The following is a 20,177-nucleotide window of genomic DNA, read 5'->3' as shown; positions in this document are numbered from 1 at the left end:
GGCAGCTTGGTTTTGCTCTGTTCCTTCCACTCCTGTAGCTGTACAAACTGTGTACAGCTGTGCACACAAATGAGCAGCTGGGCAGTTTTGACCAATGGGCAAAATCCCTGGTGGGTGATGTTTTTATTTTTAAAGAGCAAAAAATAACCTGGCTTGGCTCTCCAGCTTGCAGTTTGCAGCACTATTGGTTAGAAAACATCCTTTTGATATAAAAGCAGAGGGAACTGGAGCAAGCTGCTAAAAAGAGACAAAATACAGGATACTGGGATGCTGTCCTGTATCATCTCTTTGACTGTAATTGCATTTTGGCATCTCATGGGTCTTACTTAAAGTCTGCACATTGAGTTGCTGAACAAATGTGCTCCCTTGTGGCTCCTGCTTTGCTTGTAGTATTGAGGCAGTCAGGATTTCACTAGGGGTTTATTCTTCTGTCTCAGGTTCACAGGTACCACAGCCTCCCCAAACCCTGCTCCCATCAAGCTGTTAGAGCTCAGTGCTACATCTTGGCACACTGGGGAGGGGAAAGGGCTCGCTTTGCTGTGGGAAGTGTGACCCTACACTGTAAGGAGCACTAAGAAGCACTGTAAGGAGCACTGCTACCCCCCAGGTCAGGAGTCAGCAGGGCCTTTTGGTGTCCATCACACCCAGCCCCTCTGGAGCTCTGGGAGTTTGCTGTAATGGTTTCATTGGTGCTTTTCTCATGTCTGAGATGGGGCCGTCCTGGCTGGAAATAATAGCTTATAATTTTTTTTTCTGTATGGCAATTACTCTTTTTTCTCCTCATCCTTGCTTCTTTCCTTAGATTTACCTTGGGGTGAGGGATGAGTCACAAAATCTAATGGGCTTCTGTAAGAAAGGGAAGGAGCAGGGAGTGGTGGCTGGTTCCTGGGAGCACTCCATGAAATGCAGTGCTGCTGGAGCCACCCGGTGTTCTCCTCTCGAGGTGCTGGCAGGAGGCTGGGCCAGCTGGGAGAACATTTTGGCTCAGTCTCCAGCCTGCTTAGACAACAACCTGTCCTGGAGTCTGTCCTGGAGCTTGACAGGGCAGCCCCACAGCCTGGCCCCTGCAGATGCCTGCTCCTTGCCTTGGGAGCAGGTGGATTGCTTACAGCCAGAGAAGAGGAGATGAAAGGGAGAGGAGGGACCAGCTATCATTTATTAATGCTGTCGAGTTGTGTTTCTTTCCAGTGCTGTAAGGCTGGGGCAGGACTTGCAGGCAGCTGATGAAAGAGAAGACAGAGCTCACCAGGAAATATGAGAGAGCTTTCAGGGAGTCTCAGGAGGGCCACTGGGAGATGGGAAGGTCTGTGTGCTCCCCCAAAATAGTCAGAGGCTGTAAAGAGGGCAAGGGAGTGCCCTTGAGGGAGAAAAGAAAATAAATAAAAAGCATGGAGGGGCCTGCTAAGAAGGGGTGGAAGAAACTGTACAGTCATCTTGTTATTGCGGAGTTGGTAGACAAAAATTCAGGGTTTTTTTCTCTTCTGTGATATTTCCTGTTTGCTAAAAATTTTAAGTTGGTGTTATGTTCAAGGTGTATTTCCTCTTTTTGGAGCTATTGCTGTGTGAGAACTTGCCTATACAGAGTTCCCACTACTTTGGTAGCATAAGTTAGCTCAGGTTTTGTGAAAAAGACCCATAAGACTTCCTGGGGTTAGATAGAGGGATAGGTTTTAGAAATATGTGAAAAATTTCTATGGGTTCTGGTGGAAAATTATGCCTGCTCTGGTTTTTTGTAATTCTTCACAGTCTGTAGCAGGGATGAAGTTGCTAATTAAACTCTTCTTTTATTTGAGATAACCCAAAATAGTTAGAAATGTTCATAAAGAATATCCCTCCACCAGGACTGCTCACAGCCACTGAATGCTTTAGGGACCAGATTTCACCAAAGTTCTGGGACATGCTGGTTTTGTGACAGTCATGCTTTTGATCATATGCAGAGATGAATAAAAAATGTTGCTCTGACATTTCCAAATTATGCAGTTACAAGCATTTGAAGTTAAACCCAGTGAGGCTTACTTTGCTAGCTTCTGAGATACAAAGATCAGATTTTTTTTTTAAACTAGAAAGCAAGTTTTTTTCTTATTTCTAATGAGGATCGGAGTGCCCAGAGGCCTGCTTTTTCCAATAGAAGCAGTAACATTTTTGTAGCAAATCTGTCTGAGCCTGAGTGCACAGACCCCATGAATCAGACTCTCCATGCTGGTATTTTTTGATGTTTTAGGAAGTGAAATAATTGAGCCTCACTGTACTTCTGTGACTCAAGTTTATGTTACTCTCACCATCAAATGTTTACTGAAAAATAGTCAAGGAGAGCCTGCTGGTGTTCAGGACATGCTGGAATTTCCTCACTCTGTATTTACTCCTCACAAGCTTTGTCCTGATCTTCCATCAGTGCTGCTGTTAAGGTTACTGAATTTTCAAACACCAACACAGCTGCTTTTCAAAAAGGGTGAAAGCCACATCTTTGCAGTGCTGTCTGAACCAGTGCTGAACAAGCACCTCCTATTTCAGTCAGTGTTGTGCAAAGGTGTGACAAAACTCACTGCAGCAGCCCAGACCCTGAAAAGCAGGTGAAACCCCAGTGTGTGATGTCTCTTATGTGAGTGTCACTCTTGGTGTTGGCTAAAAGAGTGAGGGTGTAGGAGGGCACATGGGGCCATCCTGAAGTGATCTTCATTTTATGCACTGCACCACCAGGTTTTCCTCTTGGCAAGAGCCAGGGCAGCACAGAAAGGATCCTGGTGGAGGTGAGTGATTTTGGTTTGCTGCCAGGTTACCTGTTAGCATATTCCATCAGAGCAGGATTTATTTGGATGGATAAGCTCCTGGATAATAGACTGCTGAAATTCCCATTGCATTATTTTGGCATCAAAAGCAGAAGAGCATGTCTAACAGTGGCAGTTATGGTGTTATGAAATATAATAGACAAAGCCCTAAAATCCTGCAGCAAACAGGATTTGCTTTCTGCTCCATGTTTATAGATCCTGTGAAATTCTGATGTGGTAACCTGGATATTATTCTGTGGTTGCTTTATTTGAATGAAAAAAGTTCTTATCTCATTAATATAGTAGGGATATGAATAATAAACTTAGGTTGCAAAACCTTATTCCTTCTGGCATTCAGTCTCATCTCTTTTGTCCCTCCATTCTCATTTTCCAGGATCACAAAGGTTTTTGATCACAGACTTGAAACTTCCTGTGAAGAAGGTTCCTCTCTAATGGAGAGATGGAGAGCCCAGTATTCTCGCAGTATTCTTGCAAACTCTGAAGTAGTTAATTGTATTGCCATTTTAGGCCAGGTTCTGAATAGGCACATGTGTGGCTTGGCTCAAATCCCAGTAGTTTCCCTTGGGACTTCTGCTTCCAAGGTACTTAAAGACAGGTTTTTCAAAAGTAATGAAGTTGTAAACTTTTGGGGTTGACAGTTATCAGTGTATTTAGATGTCTGTCTGTCTTAAAACTACTTCAGAGATTATTTTTGTCTTGTGTGGTGAACAGTCTGGAGTAAACTTGGAAGAAGGCAAGTTACAGCCCAGGACTTCATGAGGGAAGACTTGGCTGTGTTCAGGGACCTGCTTCAGAGAATCCTTTTGGAGGAGGTCTTAGGGAGCTTTGCAGGAAAGGACTTTGGGGTTCTGCTGCAAGCTGCTTTAGGTGACACTGATGCTGCTGTGAGCAGGGGTTCAAACCAGATGATTTCCAGAGGTGCTGTCCAACCTCAGCAATACTGTGCTTTGGTATTAGCATGCATTAAAAATAGATTAAAAGTATTGAGGAATGAACTACCCCTGGCTGTTTTGGAGCCCAGGAAGTCACAGACATACAAAGTCCTCATCTCCATCCCAGGAGACACTGCACTGGGAAGTTTTCCTCTAAAACACTGGTTAGCACATAAACTGCACTGTAATGTTTCAGAGCACCAGACCTGAGGTCTGATGCTCTCCCAGCAAAGTAGAACCTAGAGCTTTGTGAGTGATTGGAGTCAGAGGAACATGAAGGACAGACAATAAGCAGCTTTTGGCAAAAAGCAGGTGAGAGGACAGCTGCTCTCTCTGACCTTCAGTTTTGGCAGAACATGGTAAAATTTTTTGTATTCTGATATATGTGATTGTGTGAAGCAGTTATGGAAAAGAACTCGAACAGAGTCAGTGGAGCTTGGTAGGAATCACACCAGGAGCCTGTGGAAAAGGTCAGTAAAACTCAGTAGAGACTGAGGAGAGTATTTGGATGAAATCGCAGTTCAGCGTGTAAATAACCAATGTCAGATGGCATTTCCAGTGGACATTTATTCTGGAGCCAGTACAGGAATTACTTTGTGAGTTTCCTGTACTGAATTACACAAGAGGCAGATTAGACAGTTGTTAGGGTTTTGTTTGTCCTGTAGTTCATTAGCTGGATCAGTGCTGGTTAGTAGGAAGCCCTCTTCCTTGGCTTATGGAAATTTCCAGTGTGTTGGAAAGAAAATCATAATTTTGCAATCAGTCCTTGCAAGCCACCTTAAGCAGTTGGAAGGGCAGTTTTAGGCTCTGGTAGAAAGCTACAGCAAAGTTAAATATTCCACTGAAACAGGATAGCTCTGTGAGGCATGCTGGCCCAGCTCCAAGGCAACTAACCCAGCTGTCTCCTGCTGGGTGAAGGATCACCTCCTGGAAGCCCTCAGGAATGCCTGCTGGTGGCAGGGATTGCTTGTGGAAAACAGGGGCCCTGCAGCAGCATTTGGCTGGCCCCTGAAGCCTGGGCTCTGGAAAGTTCAGCTGCACCTCAGCTCATGAATGGCTCTGAGCTTGTTCTGTCTGGGGCAGAAGCTTAGCAAAACTCAAACCAGAAATTTCCTACTAAGTAATTTTTCAGTTCCCTGGAAGTTCTGAAAGAGCAGATGGTTCCCCTGCTTTTATGAAAATTAGGACAGTGTGATAAAACACTAGACCTACCACACAGGTTTTGTTAATACAGAAGGTAGCACAGAAATTGTATTAAATTTGTAATACAGCTTAAATATCATTCACAAAGTGCAGTGATGGCACAATTTTACTGTCATATTTCCACTGTTAAAGCATTTTAATTTGTGTTTCCAACTCCCAGCTATAATAGTAATAAAAATATTAATATATTTAAGCTGCATCACAATGAAAAAGAACCCCAACAATCTGCAACAACTCAAACTCCCTTTATAGGGAGAGAATGACAGGAGATGTAGTATATAAGGGATTTTTTTCCCCTAAGAACCTGGATCTCTTTCAACTTGATCTTCAGAAAGGATCTACACTTGGAATCAGCTGAAAATGAGGAATGCAGTTGAACAATCGCTGGCACATCAAATAAGAAAGATCTTCATCAGCTTCGAAACCCCTCTCAGTGAGGGATGTGCCTATGGATCAACTAAGAGCAAAATAGTTGCTTTGTTTCTTCTCTATCTGCACTAAGTGCATGCATTATTATTGCACGTACTTTGCTAAAGCAAACTGAATCCTCTCTATCAGCCATTTAAAAGTCCTTTAAACTACTTGAATCATGAACCTCCCTGCTTCTCAGCTCTGCTGTGCCTCACACAGGAGTCTCATTTGTACTTCCTCTAATTGTATGTCTGCACATCTGCAAATGTGCTCATGGTGAGCAGGTGACAGCAGCACACTGGAGTCTTTTTAGAGGAAAGTTCAAGGAAAGTGTTCCAGCACCAGCAAGGAGACAGAGCTGGGCAGGGCAGAGCCCAGCCCAGGAGGGCAGAGCAGGTGGGGCAGAGCCAGACCAGGCTGGGGGTGGGGGAGATGTCGAACCAAGCCAGGCTGGGTGTGGAATTTGGGGTCTGCTGGTGCGCCAGGGTCCCCTCAGCTCAGTCCTGGTCCCAGTGGGCCAGGGATGTCTCCCAGCTCTGCCACCAGAGCATCCCTCTTCTATCGCCATCCCTCTCCAGGGGATGATGCCATCGTCATCCCTATCCAGCTGGATCCTTAAAATCCAGCTCTGGTAGATGCTAAGGATCCTGGGATGCTCAAAAAAAGGGCAAGATTTACAGAGCAAACTAAAATTGCTCTTCTTGCCTCTTCTTGTGTAGCATCTCTTAAGTCTTCCTGAGAAAGTTTTTAATTGGAAGACACCACATTAAAAAAAAATAAGCCCAAGTGAGAGTGAAGTCTGTCACAGTTTAGCAGGCTGAAAATATTCAGCAATCTCAGTAAATCTTCTGTCAAACAGTGGGATTTAGGCATGAGTGTTTTAGCAAACTAGGTCGTGGTAAATACAGGCTCTTGCTTTTTGTCTCTGTGGAGGTATAGGTTGAATATCAGGGAAAGGTTTTTCACCCAGAGGTCCTGGAACAGCTCCCAGGGCAGTGGTCACAGCTCCAAGCCTGACAGAGCTCAAGGAGCATTTGGACAAGGCTTTCTGGGATTCTTGGGATTGTCCTGTGCAGGGCCGGGAGTTGGGCTTGATGATCCTTGTGGGGTCCCTTCCAACTCAGAATATGCTGTGATTCTGTGGGACAGAAAGTAGTTTCTGTGAACTCCTCCTGGTTCCCACTTTCTTAATTATTTTTGTCAAGTGTGTTGCACAGGCTGGTTTATGATCCAAAGCAGGACATTGACGTGGGAGTTCCAGACAGAGGAGAAACAATATTTCAGAAGTTCGTACTTTGGAATTATGTCACTGGGTAAGAGGTCTATAAAAGAGTTTACACAACCCTGATTTTTCCTCATAGCAACCCATGTTGTGTAAATAAAGCTGTCCCAGAAGCAAGTGTGTGTGCTCTGCAGCCTGTCCCATTGCACAGCATGCATTTGCTCAGAGGCAGGGTGCCTGAAGGAAGGACTGGCAGCTTGTTTTGTCCATGTGAGTTTTGAGCTTGAGTCATGGAAGAGCTCAAGCATGCTCTTGCCCCCTTAGTACACTGAGGCTTGATATTTTAAGTCACAGGTACACAGAATTTTCCATTACTTATCAAAATGTTAGCCTGTCCTTGCATGTTTTTCCGCCCTGAGTAGCAGTTGTTATTTGATGATGATTCAGAGGAAATCAGTGTTACAAATCTCAGCTTTGCTAAACAGAGATACTGGTGTCAGGTTGCATGCACCATTGCACTGCAAAGACAGATGAAAGCTGACATCTAGGCTTAGAGGTCAAGATAAAGCTTTGAGCCTAGATTTGGTGGTGTCAGCATCTGATGAGAAATTTCAGACATTCTTGGAGAATATCCTGATTTTCCAGTTGCCCTTTGCTGCCATTTCAATAGACGATTGATCATATTTACAGCAGCCTCCCAGCACTTAAAGGTGGCCCACAAGAAAGCTGGAAAAGAACTTTTGGTGAGGGCATGTAATGATAGGACAGGAGGGAATAGCTTTTGACTGAAAGAGGGCAAGTTTAGATTAGATATTAGGCAGAAAGTTGTCAGCTGGAACAGGTTGCCCAGAGAAGTTGTGGGTGTTCCATCCCTGCAAGTGTTCAGGATCAGGTTGGATGGGGCTTTGAGCAATTTGGTCTGGTGGGAGATTTCCCTGCCCACAGCAGAGGGGTTGGAACTTTGAAGTCCCTTTCAGCACAAATCATTCAATGATGCCTAAGACTGAACCTGGAGTTGTAGTTTCGGATTTTGAATAAAAATTGTGGAAGTAAACTGAGAAACAGGGATTTCATCCAGGTTCCTGAAATACTTGGGAGCGGTTTTAGAGCCTCATCCAAACCCCAATAACATTATTAGAAGGGCTTCATCGGACTCAAAATGCAATAATCAGATTGTTTCCCATGTGACATACCTAGGGAACAGTACCAAAGCAGTGCCTCAAGCACTGCACTGTCAGTTCCTCTTTGTTATATTGGAGACTTGTTATATTCCTGTGGGTTTGATGTTTATCAGTATGTGTGCTGGTGGTTCCTCCTCAGCAGAGCTGTTGGGGAGTTTTGTGTTGTCCCACAGTCAGAGGTGCCTCTGTCTTCAGGGCTTTGTTTGGTGTCAGAGCAGGGTGTCCTGTGCAGAGCCATGGGCAGAACAGTCATTCTGCTGTCCCCAATTTAAAGTAATTTAAACAAATTTAAACACAGGCAATTTAAAGTAATTTAAACAAATAATACGATATTTCTGGGGTGGCCTGCAAGGTTTAGCTCACCTCCTTGCCTTGAGGTCAGGTCAACCCTACCTGCACCATTTCTGGCAGATATTTGACCAGCCCCTTCTTTATTTTCCTCTGCCCATAGTCGTGTCCATAGTCTGCCTCCAGTCACCACTGAAACTGAAAGTGTAGGGTGGTAACTTTGTTGCAATGCTTACAGAGACCCTAGAAATAACAATTTCAGCAGTAGTGAGTTAACTGCTTTTGAGGTGAATTCAGGGGAAGAAAATGGTTACAACAACTTTGAGCAAAATAGCAAGTAGAGATGTAAGTAAAATGTGGGGGTTTTTCTCATGGAAGCAATGAATGGCATTTTCTACAGCACAAAGTTCCACAGAACTTGACTGAAGAGATATTTTGGGAATGCTGCATCTGTGTGGAAGTAGCAAGGTATTGAGTCTTCAGGAAAATCCTCACCCAAGATAAAAAAACCTAATGCATTACCTATGTTTGGTAAAGCAGTAACAAATGTTGATTTGAAGGTCTGTTCCTCGGTTGATGTTCGGCTTCACATCCTAGACAGCTCCTGTATTTAAATTTAAAAAAAAAAATAAATAAAAAAAGTCTTGGGAAGCTCTTTGTGCAGTCTGTTGCTTCAGTGTTTGGATCACTTAAGAAAAATGCACCTACCAAAGCTTTCTGAAAGCTCTGTGGATGACCTTGTTGAACTCTCTTGGGCACAGTCCTGTTGCAGAAAGAAGAACAGATGGCAAAGTCTCCTGAGCTTAAAATTGCCATTTTCTTTCTTGATTTTTGTAGGTACCTCCCCATGCTCAGGGGAGGGAAGCTGCCTACCTATGTTACTTCTTAATTAATTGCATTTACTCAGCTACTGTGGACATCAAAGCAGCAGATCTGTTGGTGGTAGAAAGCATTTAGAAATGTGCATCTCTTTGCAAAGTCAGTCCTCACTGATGTTCATCATGGTGCAGTAATTGTGAATTAGAGCAGGCAGGGAGCCTGCCAGGTCTGTGTGCAAGTGCAGTGCCTGTGGTGTGGTGCACTGAGGTACTGATAAATGGAAGCAAACTTCAGCTTTAAATAACTTGTTACCTCAATGAACAGGCCTTTGTTGCCTCTCCTGTCTCAAAGGGCACAGCTTCACCAGTGCCTCCAAATGGTGGGGAGAGTGCCAGGAATACTGCTTGCAGTGATCAAAAACAGCTGGAACATCTGCTTTTCATGACAGTCACCTTGAGGTTCAGGTAGGAATTTTTCAAGTTGCTACTGTTATTTGTATTAAAAGCAAAATAAGGCAGACAGCAGAGTGTGAGCCACGTTGAGGATCTGCTCACTGGGAGTGAATTGGTAGAAACCCATGCAAATGTTTCAGGATTAAAGGCATTTTTGAAACAAAAATAATGCCTAATGTTGCAGTTCACCATGAAAGTGGCAAATTACTTTTACTTTAGAAGCAGGAGTAAAAATCAAAATCTTGCCTGGTATACAAAACACCTGACTCTGTGCTCCTCTCACAACTGTTGGTTTTTCCAAGTGCTCCAAGTACTGAAGTTTGAGCAAAGGCAAATCTCACACCAGAAAATGTTTTGATGCAAATCCCATATTTTGAAGACAATGGCTGGCAAAAGGCTGGCTTGGTACGTGTGATTCCATGATGGGAACTACTCAGATACCTTTGTTCTTGGCATGACTGGAATCAGCCCTCTTTGCCTGGCTGTTTGAGAGCTCTATAGCTGTTTTGAGAGCTCCATAGCTGTGTCTGAAGGCTGTAAAAGCAGAGAGGCTGCTTTTGATGGCAATATTGTACAAAGAGGCAGACACAGAGGCAGCCTGTGTGCAGCATAGTGTCTTGGGGACAAGCACACCATAATTGCAGCACAATTGCCATGTTCTGTAAATTAAACAGTGGAACTTGCCAGCAGTTAAGGATTTTAACTGCACAGCTATCATGGCCATAATGTTGAAAATACATTTTATGATTTAAGAGCTTCTGTATGTGTTTTATGTGGTTTAAGATGGCCCATGGAATACCTCAAGAGAGTAACAGACTAGCCAGCATTTCTCCCTGCTTTGCTGCAGAAGTTAGCAGTGCCAAAATCATGGGCTTTTATCTTACACTGCTGAATGCAGCAGTAGTTGCTCTTCTGCTCAGTCTTCACTTGTGCCAATGTTTCCTCCTTCCCCTGAAAAACAGAGTGCTCTGCTCTTCCCCTTTCCCCAGTGTAATCCTTCAGGACTCCTCAGTGGAGAGGAGAGATTGAGCTGTGTGGTTGAAGAGATGAGGATGGGCAGGAGGGGACCCAGGGCTCCTGTGGGCAGAAGTCACCTCGGGCAGGAGGTTGTGACTGCAGAGCCAGAGCTGTGGCTGCTGCTCACCTTTCTGTGCTCACATGAGCTCCTGAACCGCCTGTGCCTTCAGTGTGGAAAGTGCAGCAAGCAAGAGTTTACAGTAGGTTTGTTCTAGTACATTCTAGCTCGAAACAGAGGCATTTCTGGAGCTGACAGGAGCTCAGCCCTGTAATTTTGCAGGACGGTGCAGCTGGCTGTGGCTGCTGCTCACCTTTCTGTGCTCACATGAGCTCCTGAACCTCCTGTGCCTTCAGTGTGGAAAGTGCAGACAGGCAAGAGTTTGCAGTAGGTTTGCTCTAGTACATTCCAGGTTGAAACAGAGGCGTTTCTGGAGCTGACAGGAGCTCAGCCCCGTAATTTTGCAGGACAATGCAGCTACATGATGGTCTTTCTCACTCAAACCCAGCACTGCATCTCCATATATCATATCCTCACTGAGCTTTCAGACAGCAGGCAATATTTGCTGGATAATTCTGTGGCATGGGTGGTTTTAATGATTTAACTAGGGCAGTGGAAATTTTTAATGACAGAAGCAAGATTTTAATTGTATTTTCTGTGAAACCACTTAGAGTCCCAGCCATTGTTTGTCAGTTCCTCACTTGCTGCATAAAATACATTTCCTATACCTAGAGGAGAACAGCAGCAAAGTATTATTTGTGGGTGAGTCTAGCAGTGAGACTGCATTAGGTAGTTAATGTCTGCTGATTTTCCTCTCCTTCCCAAGTGCAGTACTCTGCCTTTTTCTCCATCATACTTCAAGTACCTTTAATGTTCTGCAGCTTATTGTCAGTTTGTAAAGCCATTCACATGGCAGTGAATCAGAGTTGTACCTGGAGGAAGAATGGAGTAATTTATTTTATGCACACAAGGTTCCTAACTTGAGCTTTGTCCCTGGAGGAGGTCAGCAATCTTATTTGTAGGTTCTGCACTAACCAGAAATGGAACAGTTTGCAGGCCTCCATCTGTAACAACTGGGTTTCATGCTCCTTGAATCCTTTGAACAGCAGGAGTGATGTTCCAATCTTGACCTGAGGACAAGAAGTTCACTCTTTTCTGTCTATCCTTTTAGTTGACCTAAATAAGTATCTAGAGACTCTCTTGGCCCTACCCTTGAATTGGGGTTTTTTGGTAGTTTCTCTGACCCCATCTGTGATGCATGGCTTGACCTAATTCACCCATCTGTCCAGAAACTGTTGGCTGTTCTTTTCACTGTATCCTTTACCCACATCTCTGTTTGTAGAAGGTCAGATTACACCTCATCCTCAATATTTTTGCACTTGGTGTTGTGGGGCTGTGTTGGTGTATGTGGTGGGCCAAGAGATGGGTGTTGCTCTGCAGAGTGGCACCAGCAGTAGGGTTTGCTCTGGTGTGTGAAATGCATGTCAAACTCTCTAAACACCTTCTTATGTTCAGTTTCAAGCAACCTTCACCAGCATCTTTTGGACTGGTATGTTTGCAAGGCATCTGATGGTGATGTCAGGGGTATTGGGTATTGCACCTGCCTACCTGTTCAGCCAGGAGGAGCACTGGGAAAGACTTCAAATGATGCTGAAGTCCCAGGGAATAACAGTAAGTTGAAAATATTCAACCAGGGTAACAGGAGAAATAAGACCATTCAAGGGAGGGTTAAAACATCAAGCCACAGTGAGGGGTCTGTGGATGCTGGGGGTAATGAAGAACAACGACCTGCTTTATTCCTGCCAGTTTCTTTCTTGCCCTATCCTTGCAACAAAAAGAAGAGGAGAAGGGTCTCATAAGAAGGAAAATGCTTTTGTGCAAAACAGCCTGTAGACCTGTTCTTTCCTGAGGCTGCTGAGTGAAATCATTTAGCAGGGTTATAAAAGGGCTGGCTAGAATGTGGGTGTTAATAGCATTTGCAGCTATGTAAGCAGCAGTAACAACAGCAGAGTAATCAAATCTCATCTTTCAGAGGGGAAGTTGATCACCTGAGTGGGTCTGGGATTTCCTCTTGCACCATTGCCAGGTATCTTCACAGGCTAATTGAAATGTCGAGTGCAGTCTGGGGCCGGGGGCATGGCAGTGGCTGCATGGATCTAATCTCTGAACACACACAGCAGCTTGGTCACACTCCTGCCCTGAGGCTTGATAGCTCCCTGGGTGCTGCTGGCTCTTATCTCTGCCTTTCTGCTTTTTTTAAATTTTTTTTTTCCTCTTGAACTGGGCTTCAAGTGCATTGCTCTGGCAGAGTCATAACTGTTGGGTGAGATTTCTTCATCTCAACTTTTAGCTTCCTTTGCTGACTTTTAACCCAAGAGCAGTAAAAAGCATGGCTGAGGAGAGGCAGACATGGTGCCCGTGCCTGACCCTAGGCAAGAACCATCTCCATCTTATTTTCTCTTGGTGCAGCTTTTCTGTCCCTTAATGGTTGACTCACTGGAGCTGTGGGCAACTGGTTCCAGACTGGCTGCCTCTTGAAGGGGCTCTGCTGTAGGATGCAGCATCTGTTTTAGCCTCCTCTTCAGCTTCTTTGCCTTTTCTCTGTATTCAGCTACCTCTTATTTCCAGTAGGAAGCTCAGGTCCTGAGGGCTTCCCATCGTGAATCCAGAGGAGCAGCTGAGGGTTGGGCATTTGGATCCTCAGCAGGCATCTGCCAGCCAGCCTGATGGGAACAGGGACAAAAAGGACCACTTTTCTCTGAGGAAGAACCACCTTCATGGCTTTGGTTGATCCCTCTGAGGGACCATTGCGGTAAAAAAGTAGAAAGAAAAGTGGACCTCTGGTTGTAGAGAGGAGATGCCAAGGAGGGGCGAGTATATGGCAGCAAGTCTGGCTGCTACTTCTGGCAAGCTGTGCCTGCATCAGTGCTGCCTTCCTTGGAGGTGTTTGAGGTGAAAAAATAGCCTTGGAAAACAACTGGTGTGCTTCAGGAGGTGATGGGAAACGCTTTGGGAAGTGAAGCCCAGAAGAGAGAAAGGCAAGGAGCTCTCTCATGCATCTGTGTGACAGGTTGATGGCAGCAATGCCTGGCCTAGCATCTTCCCCTGACTTTGGGACAGGCTCTTCCCAAGCCTTTGATGTCTGCCTTCATGGTTTTTCTGCCTTTTCACATCCTAGCCAGAACTGGTTTTGTAAAGGGACTGGAGCAAAACCATCAAAACTAATAGTTCTGGCCTTCCTTCTTGGTAACACTGAAGTGTTTGCTGAGGTATTTTAGTTCTTGACTCCTGTGCTTTTTTCCAGGCCTAGGCTTGTTGACTTTAAGTAGCCATCAAGAGAGTGCTTGAGCTAGTGAGCAGTGCTCAGGGAGAGCTTTTTAGGACAGGCTGAACTTGTGGTAGATCACCTCCCCCAGGTGCTTCTGAGATGGGGCAGTGGACGTGGCCTCAAGGCTCCCCTCTCCAGCTGTCACAGAGCAGTGGAGACCTGCAAGGCCATGCCTGGAATCCTGTGACATGCTGTGGAGAAAACCTTGGTGAGCAGTTGGCCTTGGGAGGTGTTCTGACTGCAGGAAGCTGTAGGAGATCGGAATTTTCTGTGGTTTCCTTCCTTTAGTGAGGAAAGCATGGGCAAAACTGGATTCTTCTTCAAGGGTGTCCCGTGGAGACCCCCAGGGAAAAGCCAATCTTTCAGAAGGAACTGGAATGCCAAGAACTTTCTCTAAGGGGAGTGTTGATCCTATTATATTCTGAAAATCATTTCCTACCACGCTGGAGAATTGGCTTGTCAAAGCACAAATTACCCAGCAAGGAAATCACTGCCTCCAGATTAATTCGTAGCTCCTTTGTCTGTTCTGTGCTTGGCTGATGTGTTAGGTAAATATTTGTGCAACACAGAGAATTGCCTCCCTTTCTTCTCTTTTCCAAGGGTCAAAGAAATGTCAGCCATTGGCACTTGTGTGCAGCCAGGCTTCTGTGTTTGCTGGGAGGCAGGCTGCATGCCAGCCATGGAGCAGCCAGAGTGGCTGGCTGTGGTGGCCAGCAGCCCTTCCCAGAAGAGGCAGGGTACTGAAGCTTTGTCCTGAGCTTATTCCACAGGGCAGTGAAGTGCTGAGTTGAACAATGAAACCAAATAACTTCTCCCCTCTGGACAAGAGAAAAAAACCTGCTGCTCTTGGTGTCTTCCCTCCGTGAATCTCCAGGGGTGAACTGACTTCTGTTGCCTATTTTTTTATTTCCTGATTTACTTGTTTCCTCTCTAGCCAGCTGGGCTTCAGTGATCCTTGTGGCTCCCTTGCAAGTCAGGATATTCTACAGTTCTATGGGTCTGTTCTCTGAGAAGACAAAAAAAAGCCTGCTGTTCTCTCCCACTGCTGTAATGAGCCCTCAAATCAGCAAGTGCTGAATTTCATGTGAACTTCAAAATCTGTTTCAGTCCCATTCCGAGTGTGTCCAAATGCAGGACACTCACAAACAGTAGTTCCTGCCTCAATGCTCTGAACAAGGGAGAAGCTCACCAGTTACACATAAAATTAAATAAAGACAAAAGAATTTCTCCTTTTTTCCCGTGACAGTCAGTCCATGAAGCACAGGCTGTGGTTAGCTGCATTAGTCAGTAGGTTACTCACCCAGTAACTGAAAAATCTTCTGCAGAAGATAAATATTGACCTTGGTATGTTTAGTCATAAATTTAAATGCATAGCTTTAAATCAGATCTGGGGGTGAGAAGATCTTGATCAGAAATTTGTGACTGTTCAGCATCTAACAGGCCTGAATGAAACCCACTCATCCAAGCCAACACTCACATCAGGAAAGCAGGACACCCTAGTTGGCTCTGACCCTTGCCTCTCGCTTGAATCTCTGACTATTTTCATGTTTTTCACATTTTTTGCACTTTTTTTTTGTTAATTGTCCCCTTTGATCAGCACACCACAGGAGGCAGCTTTCTGCTCACCTCTGCCAGACCCTGTGGGACCCAGGTTCAGGAGCAAGTGGGGACAGAGTTTTGCAAGCCTATTTGTAGTTAAAATAACTGGCCCAGAGCTTAGCACAGCCAGGGAGGGGGATCTGGCAGAGGGCTGTTTGTCAGTTCTAGATCCTGGGGTGGTTTGGGGTTTGCCTTGGCCTCTGTGTAGCCCAGAGATGTTTGGGGGATGACCTAAGCCATGTGCCTTGTAAAATCCCCCTCCAGAGCAAGCAGATGGAGCATGCTCCTGCTAAGGCACAGCGAGTCTCCCATGTGCAGATTGGGTGGGCAGGGTGCAGGTGGGTGGATTGACTGAAGATGGCTGTGCTGCCCATGGAACAGCAGCTGTTTCCCCAGCAGTTCTTCCCCCTCAGGGCATGTTCCTGCCACTTCTGGCTGCAGGAATAGTGTAGAAGGCTCAGATCTGAACACTCAGACTTGAAGCTGTCAGGATGGTTCCCTGTATATACCAAGGCAGCCAACTTCTTTGGGCTTCCTAGAGCTTTGGGGATGATTTCCAGTTGTAAAGAAAATGGGGAGAGAGCCTGGCTGCCCTCCCTGGTGTGTGGGTATTGAGCTGGTTTGCCACCAGCCTGGGAGAAGCCAAGGCTGATGGAGATTTTGGAACTCCACTGAGGCTGGAGCTGCTGTGCAATGTGGGCACAGCACTGAGCTGCTGGCAGGCTGGTCACTTACTGCTGAGTGCCAAAATGTTTGTTAGATCTGAAAACCACATAGTGTGAGACCCTGTGGCACTGCTGGGAGGTCAGAGCTCTGCTCACCAGCACTGTCTCATTGGTGAGAGGGGCAGCAGGCACCGGGTGCATCTGCTTGTCTTTGTTCCTCCTAAACCCAGGAGGTCACTGGAGTTTTGGAAGGGAATCAGAATTGATCCTGACTTCTGGATTGAGCAGAATGAGAGGGGAAGGGAGTTTCAAATGAAGTTGCTTTGAACCTGGAAGTGACTTCAGTGTTTTTGACTCCATCACTGCCAGTATTTTAGGCATGGCAGATGAGTATCCATAATTTCCTTCAAGAAGAGAAAACTGAAGCTTTTGTTGTGAAAATAGGTGCATATGAGAATCATATGCTTTTGATGGTTAAGCTAATTAGTAATCTAGTTATTCTCTTATTTTTCTTTGGCAGTGTGAATTGATAAAAATTTATATTCTTTAGTTTGACTACTGGGATTATCTGAGCAATCTAAAAAATGTTCCCGGACTTGTGGTGATTAATGAAATCTCTGATATCCATTTTAAAACTATGATGAATCTTTAAGTATTAATAAGAAGGAGGGAAGAGCTTTTAAGGAAGATACAGGCGATTTTTCTCTCTGTGCCAGTCTGCCAACTCCAAGTAACATAAAACAACTCTGCGTCCCTGCTGGACCATTCCAGACTGTTAGAGGTCTCTCAGCCTTTTAAGACCAGCTCATACTGGTGACTGCTGCACTTTCTTTTTTATAACCCTGTTCCCTGACACCTTTCTGTTTCCTCTGTACAGGATATGAAAGCTGGAGGGAGCTTGCTAGGGTTCTGTCAGACACCAGTGTGCCAGGTGGGGACACAAGCCTTCAGCTGGACTATCCACAGAAGCTGGGACACCAGGTGAGGACGCTTGGGCTGCCTTCTGAACATGCAGAAGGGCTGCCCTTCCTTTCTGATGCTGGCCCCAAGAGACAGCTCTCTCTTCTCACAGGAAAGAGAGCTTGCCACAGGGCAGAATCTGAGCTGAGTCACAGCAACGTGAGCCTGCAATGGCTCTGCTGTAGTCAATTAAGTTATTTTAGATCTACCAAGCCATGACAGTGGGATGAAGCTGGCTGGGCTTGTGGCACAGGAAGGCAAGATAGAAGCAGAAGTGAAAGGTCAGGAGGGAGTTCACTGCTCTCCAGTGAAGCACATCTCAGTGCTGTTGACTGAAGGCAGTGCTGGAGGAGCTATTGCTGGGACATTTTTGAAACATTGATGGGGGAAAAAAAACCCAGGGAATGACCTAAGTTTTAACTTTGTGCTAAAGTTAACTCTAGCAAGCAGTTATAAAATACTGGTATCCTTTTCCCTCAGTAGCTCACCATGTAAATGTGCTGTCAGAAAAGCCAGGGAGCATTTTCACCCTGTTGCATCCATGATATCTGGCTTGTCCTTTGGAAAGGGAGCTTGAAAACTCCCTTTATGTTCTAGTGACCAGGTTTGACCCTCTTATAGAGCTTGTATAGAACCACCTTGTACATGTCAGTGCCATGCCATTTTTCAGGTTATTTTCACTTTTCTCTACTTGTATTTCAGATCCAAGAGCTGCAAATAGGTGGGAGGAATAAATCAAATGACGCAGCTGTTGACAGACCTGTCCCATGGATGCCAGAGGTGGGTGCCTTTCTCCATCATTTTGCGTGAGGGGGGTTATGGCTACAGACCTGTACAGCAGAAATGAAAGGCAGGGAGGTATGGCTGGAAATTAATTAACTTTACTGGAGGTCCACTCCCTGCTTAATGACTCTTACGACTTGAGTAATCATCCGGAAAGACTGGAGTGTCAGGATTCCAGATAATTTGGTGTCTCCACGACTCCTCAAGGCTCCAAGCACCCACCCACAATTCCAGGCAGCCCTCTACCTTCCTGAAAAGTGAAGTTTGTTCAGGGCTGGAGTGTGTAGGGCCAATCATTCAACAAGCAAATACATGACTGTGGCACACAGAAGTGTCACACTGCTCTTGCTCTGGCTTTTGCCATCCAACCCCTGCGTGTCATAGGTGGAGATTTCTCCACTTCAGTGGCACTTCCATGAACAGAGACCCTCTCTGGTGACCCTTGCAGGCTGGGGTAAACACTGCCTTTGTTTCCTTCATGCCTCAATTATTCTTTCCTCCCCTGTTCCCTTATCTCATCATTCCTCTTCAGATAAGGGAGCAATGCAACCTGCTTCTAATGAGAGGGACACCAGCCAGGGGGCATTTAGTTAATGGAGCCAGCTCACTAAATTCCTCAAGGTGATTAGAGACCTGCACAAATTAAGGAGCCTGTGTGACTCCCCAGGGGAGGGAGCAGGCTTATGGCTCTGCACTCAGATCTCCAGATCTCACTGGTAATGGAGGGAGAGTGTATCCCTCCAGCCACAGCAAGGAGCAGCTCAGGTCCCTGCAGCCTCGTTTTTCCTGGCAGCAGCCAGCATCAGCCACCTTGCAGTGCCCAGAACCAGATCAGGCCATTGATCTGTTCTGTGTCAGAGCTTGGGCTCTGGAGTGCTGGGCCCAGCTGGAGCCTGGGGTCTTCTCCAGCTGCAGGGCTTTGCAGGCAGAGCTGTCTCCCAGATGAGCAGTTGATGGCCAAGAGTCAGCAGGATGTCTGGGACAAGGCTGCTGCTGTGCCCGGGGATGACTCTGAGCATTTGCTACTCCCCTCTCCCACAGCACAGGGTAATACAGGCCCTGTGTGGCATCTCCCAGCTTCCCTGAGGCTTTGCCCTGTGTCTCTGATCCCCTCCCTAGAGATTTCCCAAAGCACATGAATCTGGAGAGTGGCCAGCTGTGGTGTGCAGTGAGCCTTTACCAGGCCAGAGGTGCAGCTGGTGAGTTGCACGTTTTGGCCTGGACACTTTTCTCTCTGCCTGTATAAGGCAAAATTTCCAGCCCTTGCTGCAGCACTGTGTGTACCCAGAGGGTCAGCAGAGTCCCCCTGACTGCAAACAAGGCCAGTGGTTCACCAGTACCAGCTGCAGGAGGTGGAGAGGGATCCATGGACACAGCTCTGTACAGAGCTGCTTGCTGTCCTCCTAACCACCGACTGAAATTTCTCCCAGCCTGGGGATTAAGTTTTTCTGTGACTCTGCCCAAATTAATTACCCTGGGTCTATAATCCCATTGTGCCCTTCCCACAGCATCTCTAATAACTTAATTGCAGCCTGATTCCTGGGGCAAGGGACACCAAGTTGCTTCACACAGGTGAGGGAGTAGGGCTTTGTTTGAATGGAGAGGCATATTCCTGAAAAACATAAATAATTAACAGGGTTGCAGAGTGAGCTGGCAGCCAGCATTGCCAAAAAAGGACAGGTTTCAGTTTTCCTCTCTCAGTTTCAGGATATGAGATAGGCAGCTTAAATCTTCAGCCTTGGATAATGTGGTAGGAAAGTGTGCTCATTGGGAATCCCAAATTGAAGTTTTGCTCTGGCATCTGGGGGAAAGGAGGGTTCACCCTCGCTCCTGGTTCCTCAAGATGCCTGTGCACATGATGGTTGTTATCCTTACTGTCACTTCCAGGCACCAGAGCAAAGTCTTCCAGCTCCCAGCATCACACACTGCCTGCTCAGGCTGGAGAGATGAGGGGTGTTTTGATTCATTAATTCAGAAACTTGCCTGGCTACCATCAGGGCAGACCTGTGCTGCAGGGTGTGAGTGTCACCATTGGACACTGCTGTAGGTGTGGGGAGGACTGTCAGAAAAGTGACTGAAAGGTTACCCAGGCTGTCCTCATTTCCCTCTGCAACAGCATCTGCTCAGCTCGGAGAGGAGAAAGGTCTGGGCAGTGCTGGGGTGCATTTAAAATGTCCTTTCCTCCTTCATGTCTGCACAGCCTCAGGACTTCTCTCTGCAGGGAGGTGTGAGGGATGCCCAGGAGCACAGCCCCTTGCAGGCAGCACCTGTACAGTTGCACAGGTGCTGCACAAAACCAAAGGATTTGGTAGCAGGACAGCACTCCATTGTGCTGGAGTGTTGTCCTGCTACCAAACCTGCCCAAAGAGGAAGCATCCTTTCCTGAGGGGACTGGAATACAAAAGCTATTGCTGCTCACTGTGTCTCTGCTGATGTCCCTTCCTTGTCCACTCGTGCCCATCCAGACAGGGGGCTGTCTTGCTGACTTGTCTTGATGGATTCCCACAAGTGCCCAGCACAGCAGAGCGTGCAG

General features: G+C 46.1%; 1 protein-coding gene across 3 annotated transcripts in view; it reads left to right on the top strand.

The window, feature by feature from the left end:
- Nucleotides 1-20,177, top strand: part of B4GALNT3 (beta-1,4-N-acetyl-galactosaminyltransferase 3) — a 63,696-nt gene that overhangs the window by 22,905 nt on the left and 20,614 nt on the right. For all 3 annotated transcript variants that reach the window (XM_039707845.1, XM_039707842.1, XM_039707844.1), the window contains exons 2-3: nucleotides 16,779-16,882; nucleotides 17,564-17,641. In XM_039707845.1, coding sequence (XP_039563779.1) covers nucleotides 16,779-16,882; nucleotides 17,564-17,641 — 182 coding nt within the window. The remainder of the gene's footprint in view (nucleotides 1-16,778; nucleotides 16,883-17,563; nucleotides 17,642-20,177) is intronic.

The sequence above is a fragment of the Passer montanus genome, unplaced genomic scaffold, assembly GCF_014805655.1.
Source record: "Passer montanus isolate IOZ18808 unplaced genomic scaffold, ASM1480565v1 scaffold20, whole genome shotgun sequence".
NCBI classification, from domain to species: Eukaryota; Metazoa; Chordata; class Aves; order Passeriformes; family Passeridae; genus Passer; species Passer montanus.
The sequence above is the reverse complement of the archived record's forward strand: the minus strand, read 5'-3'. Positions and strand labels throughout refer to the sequence as shown.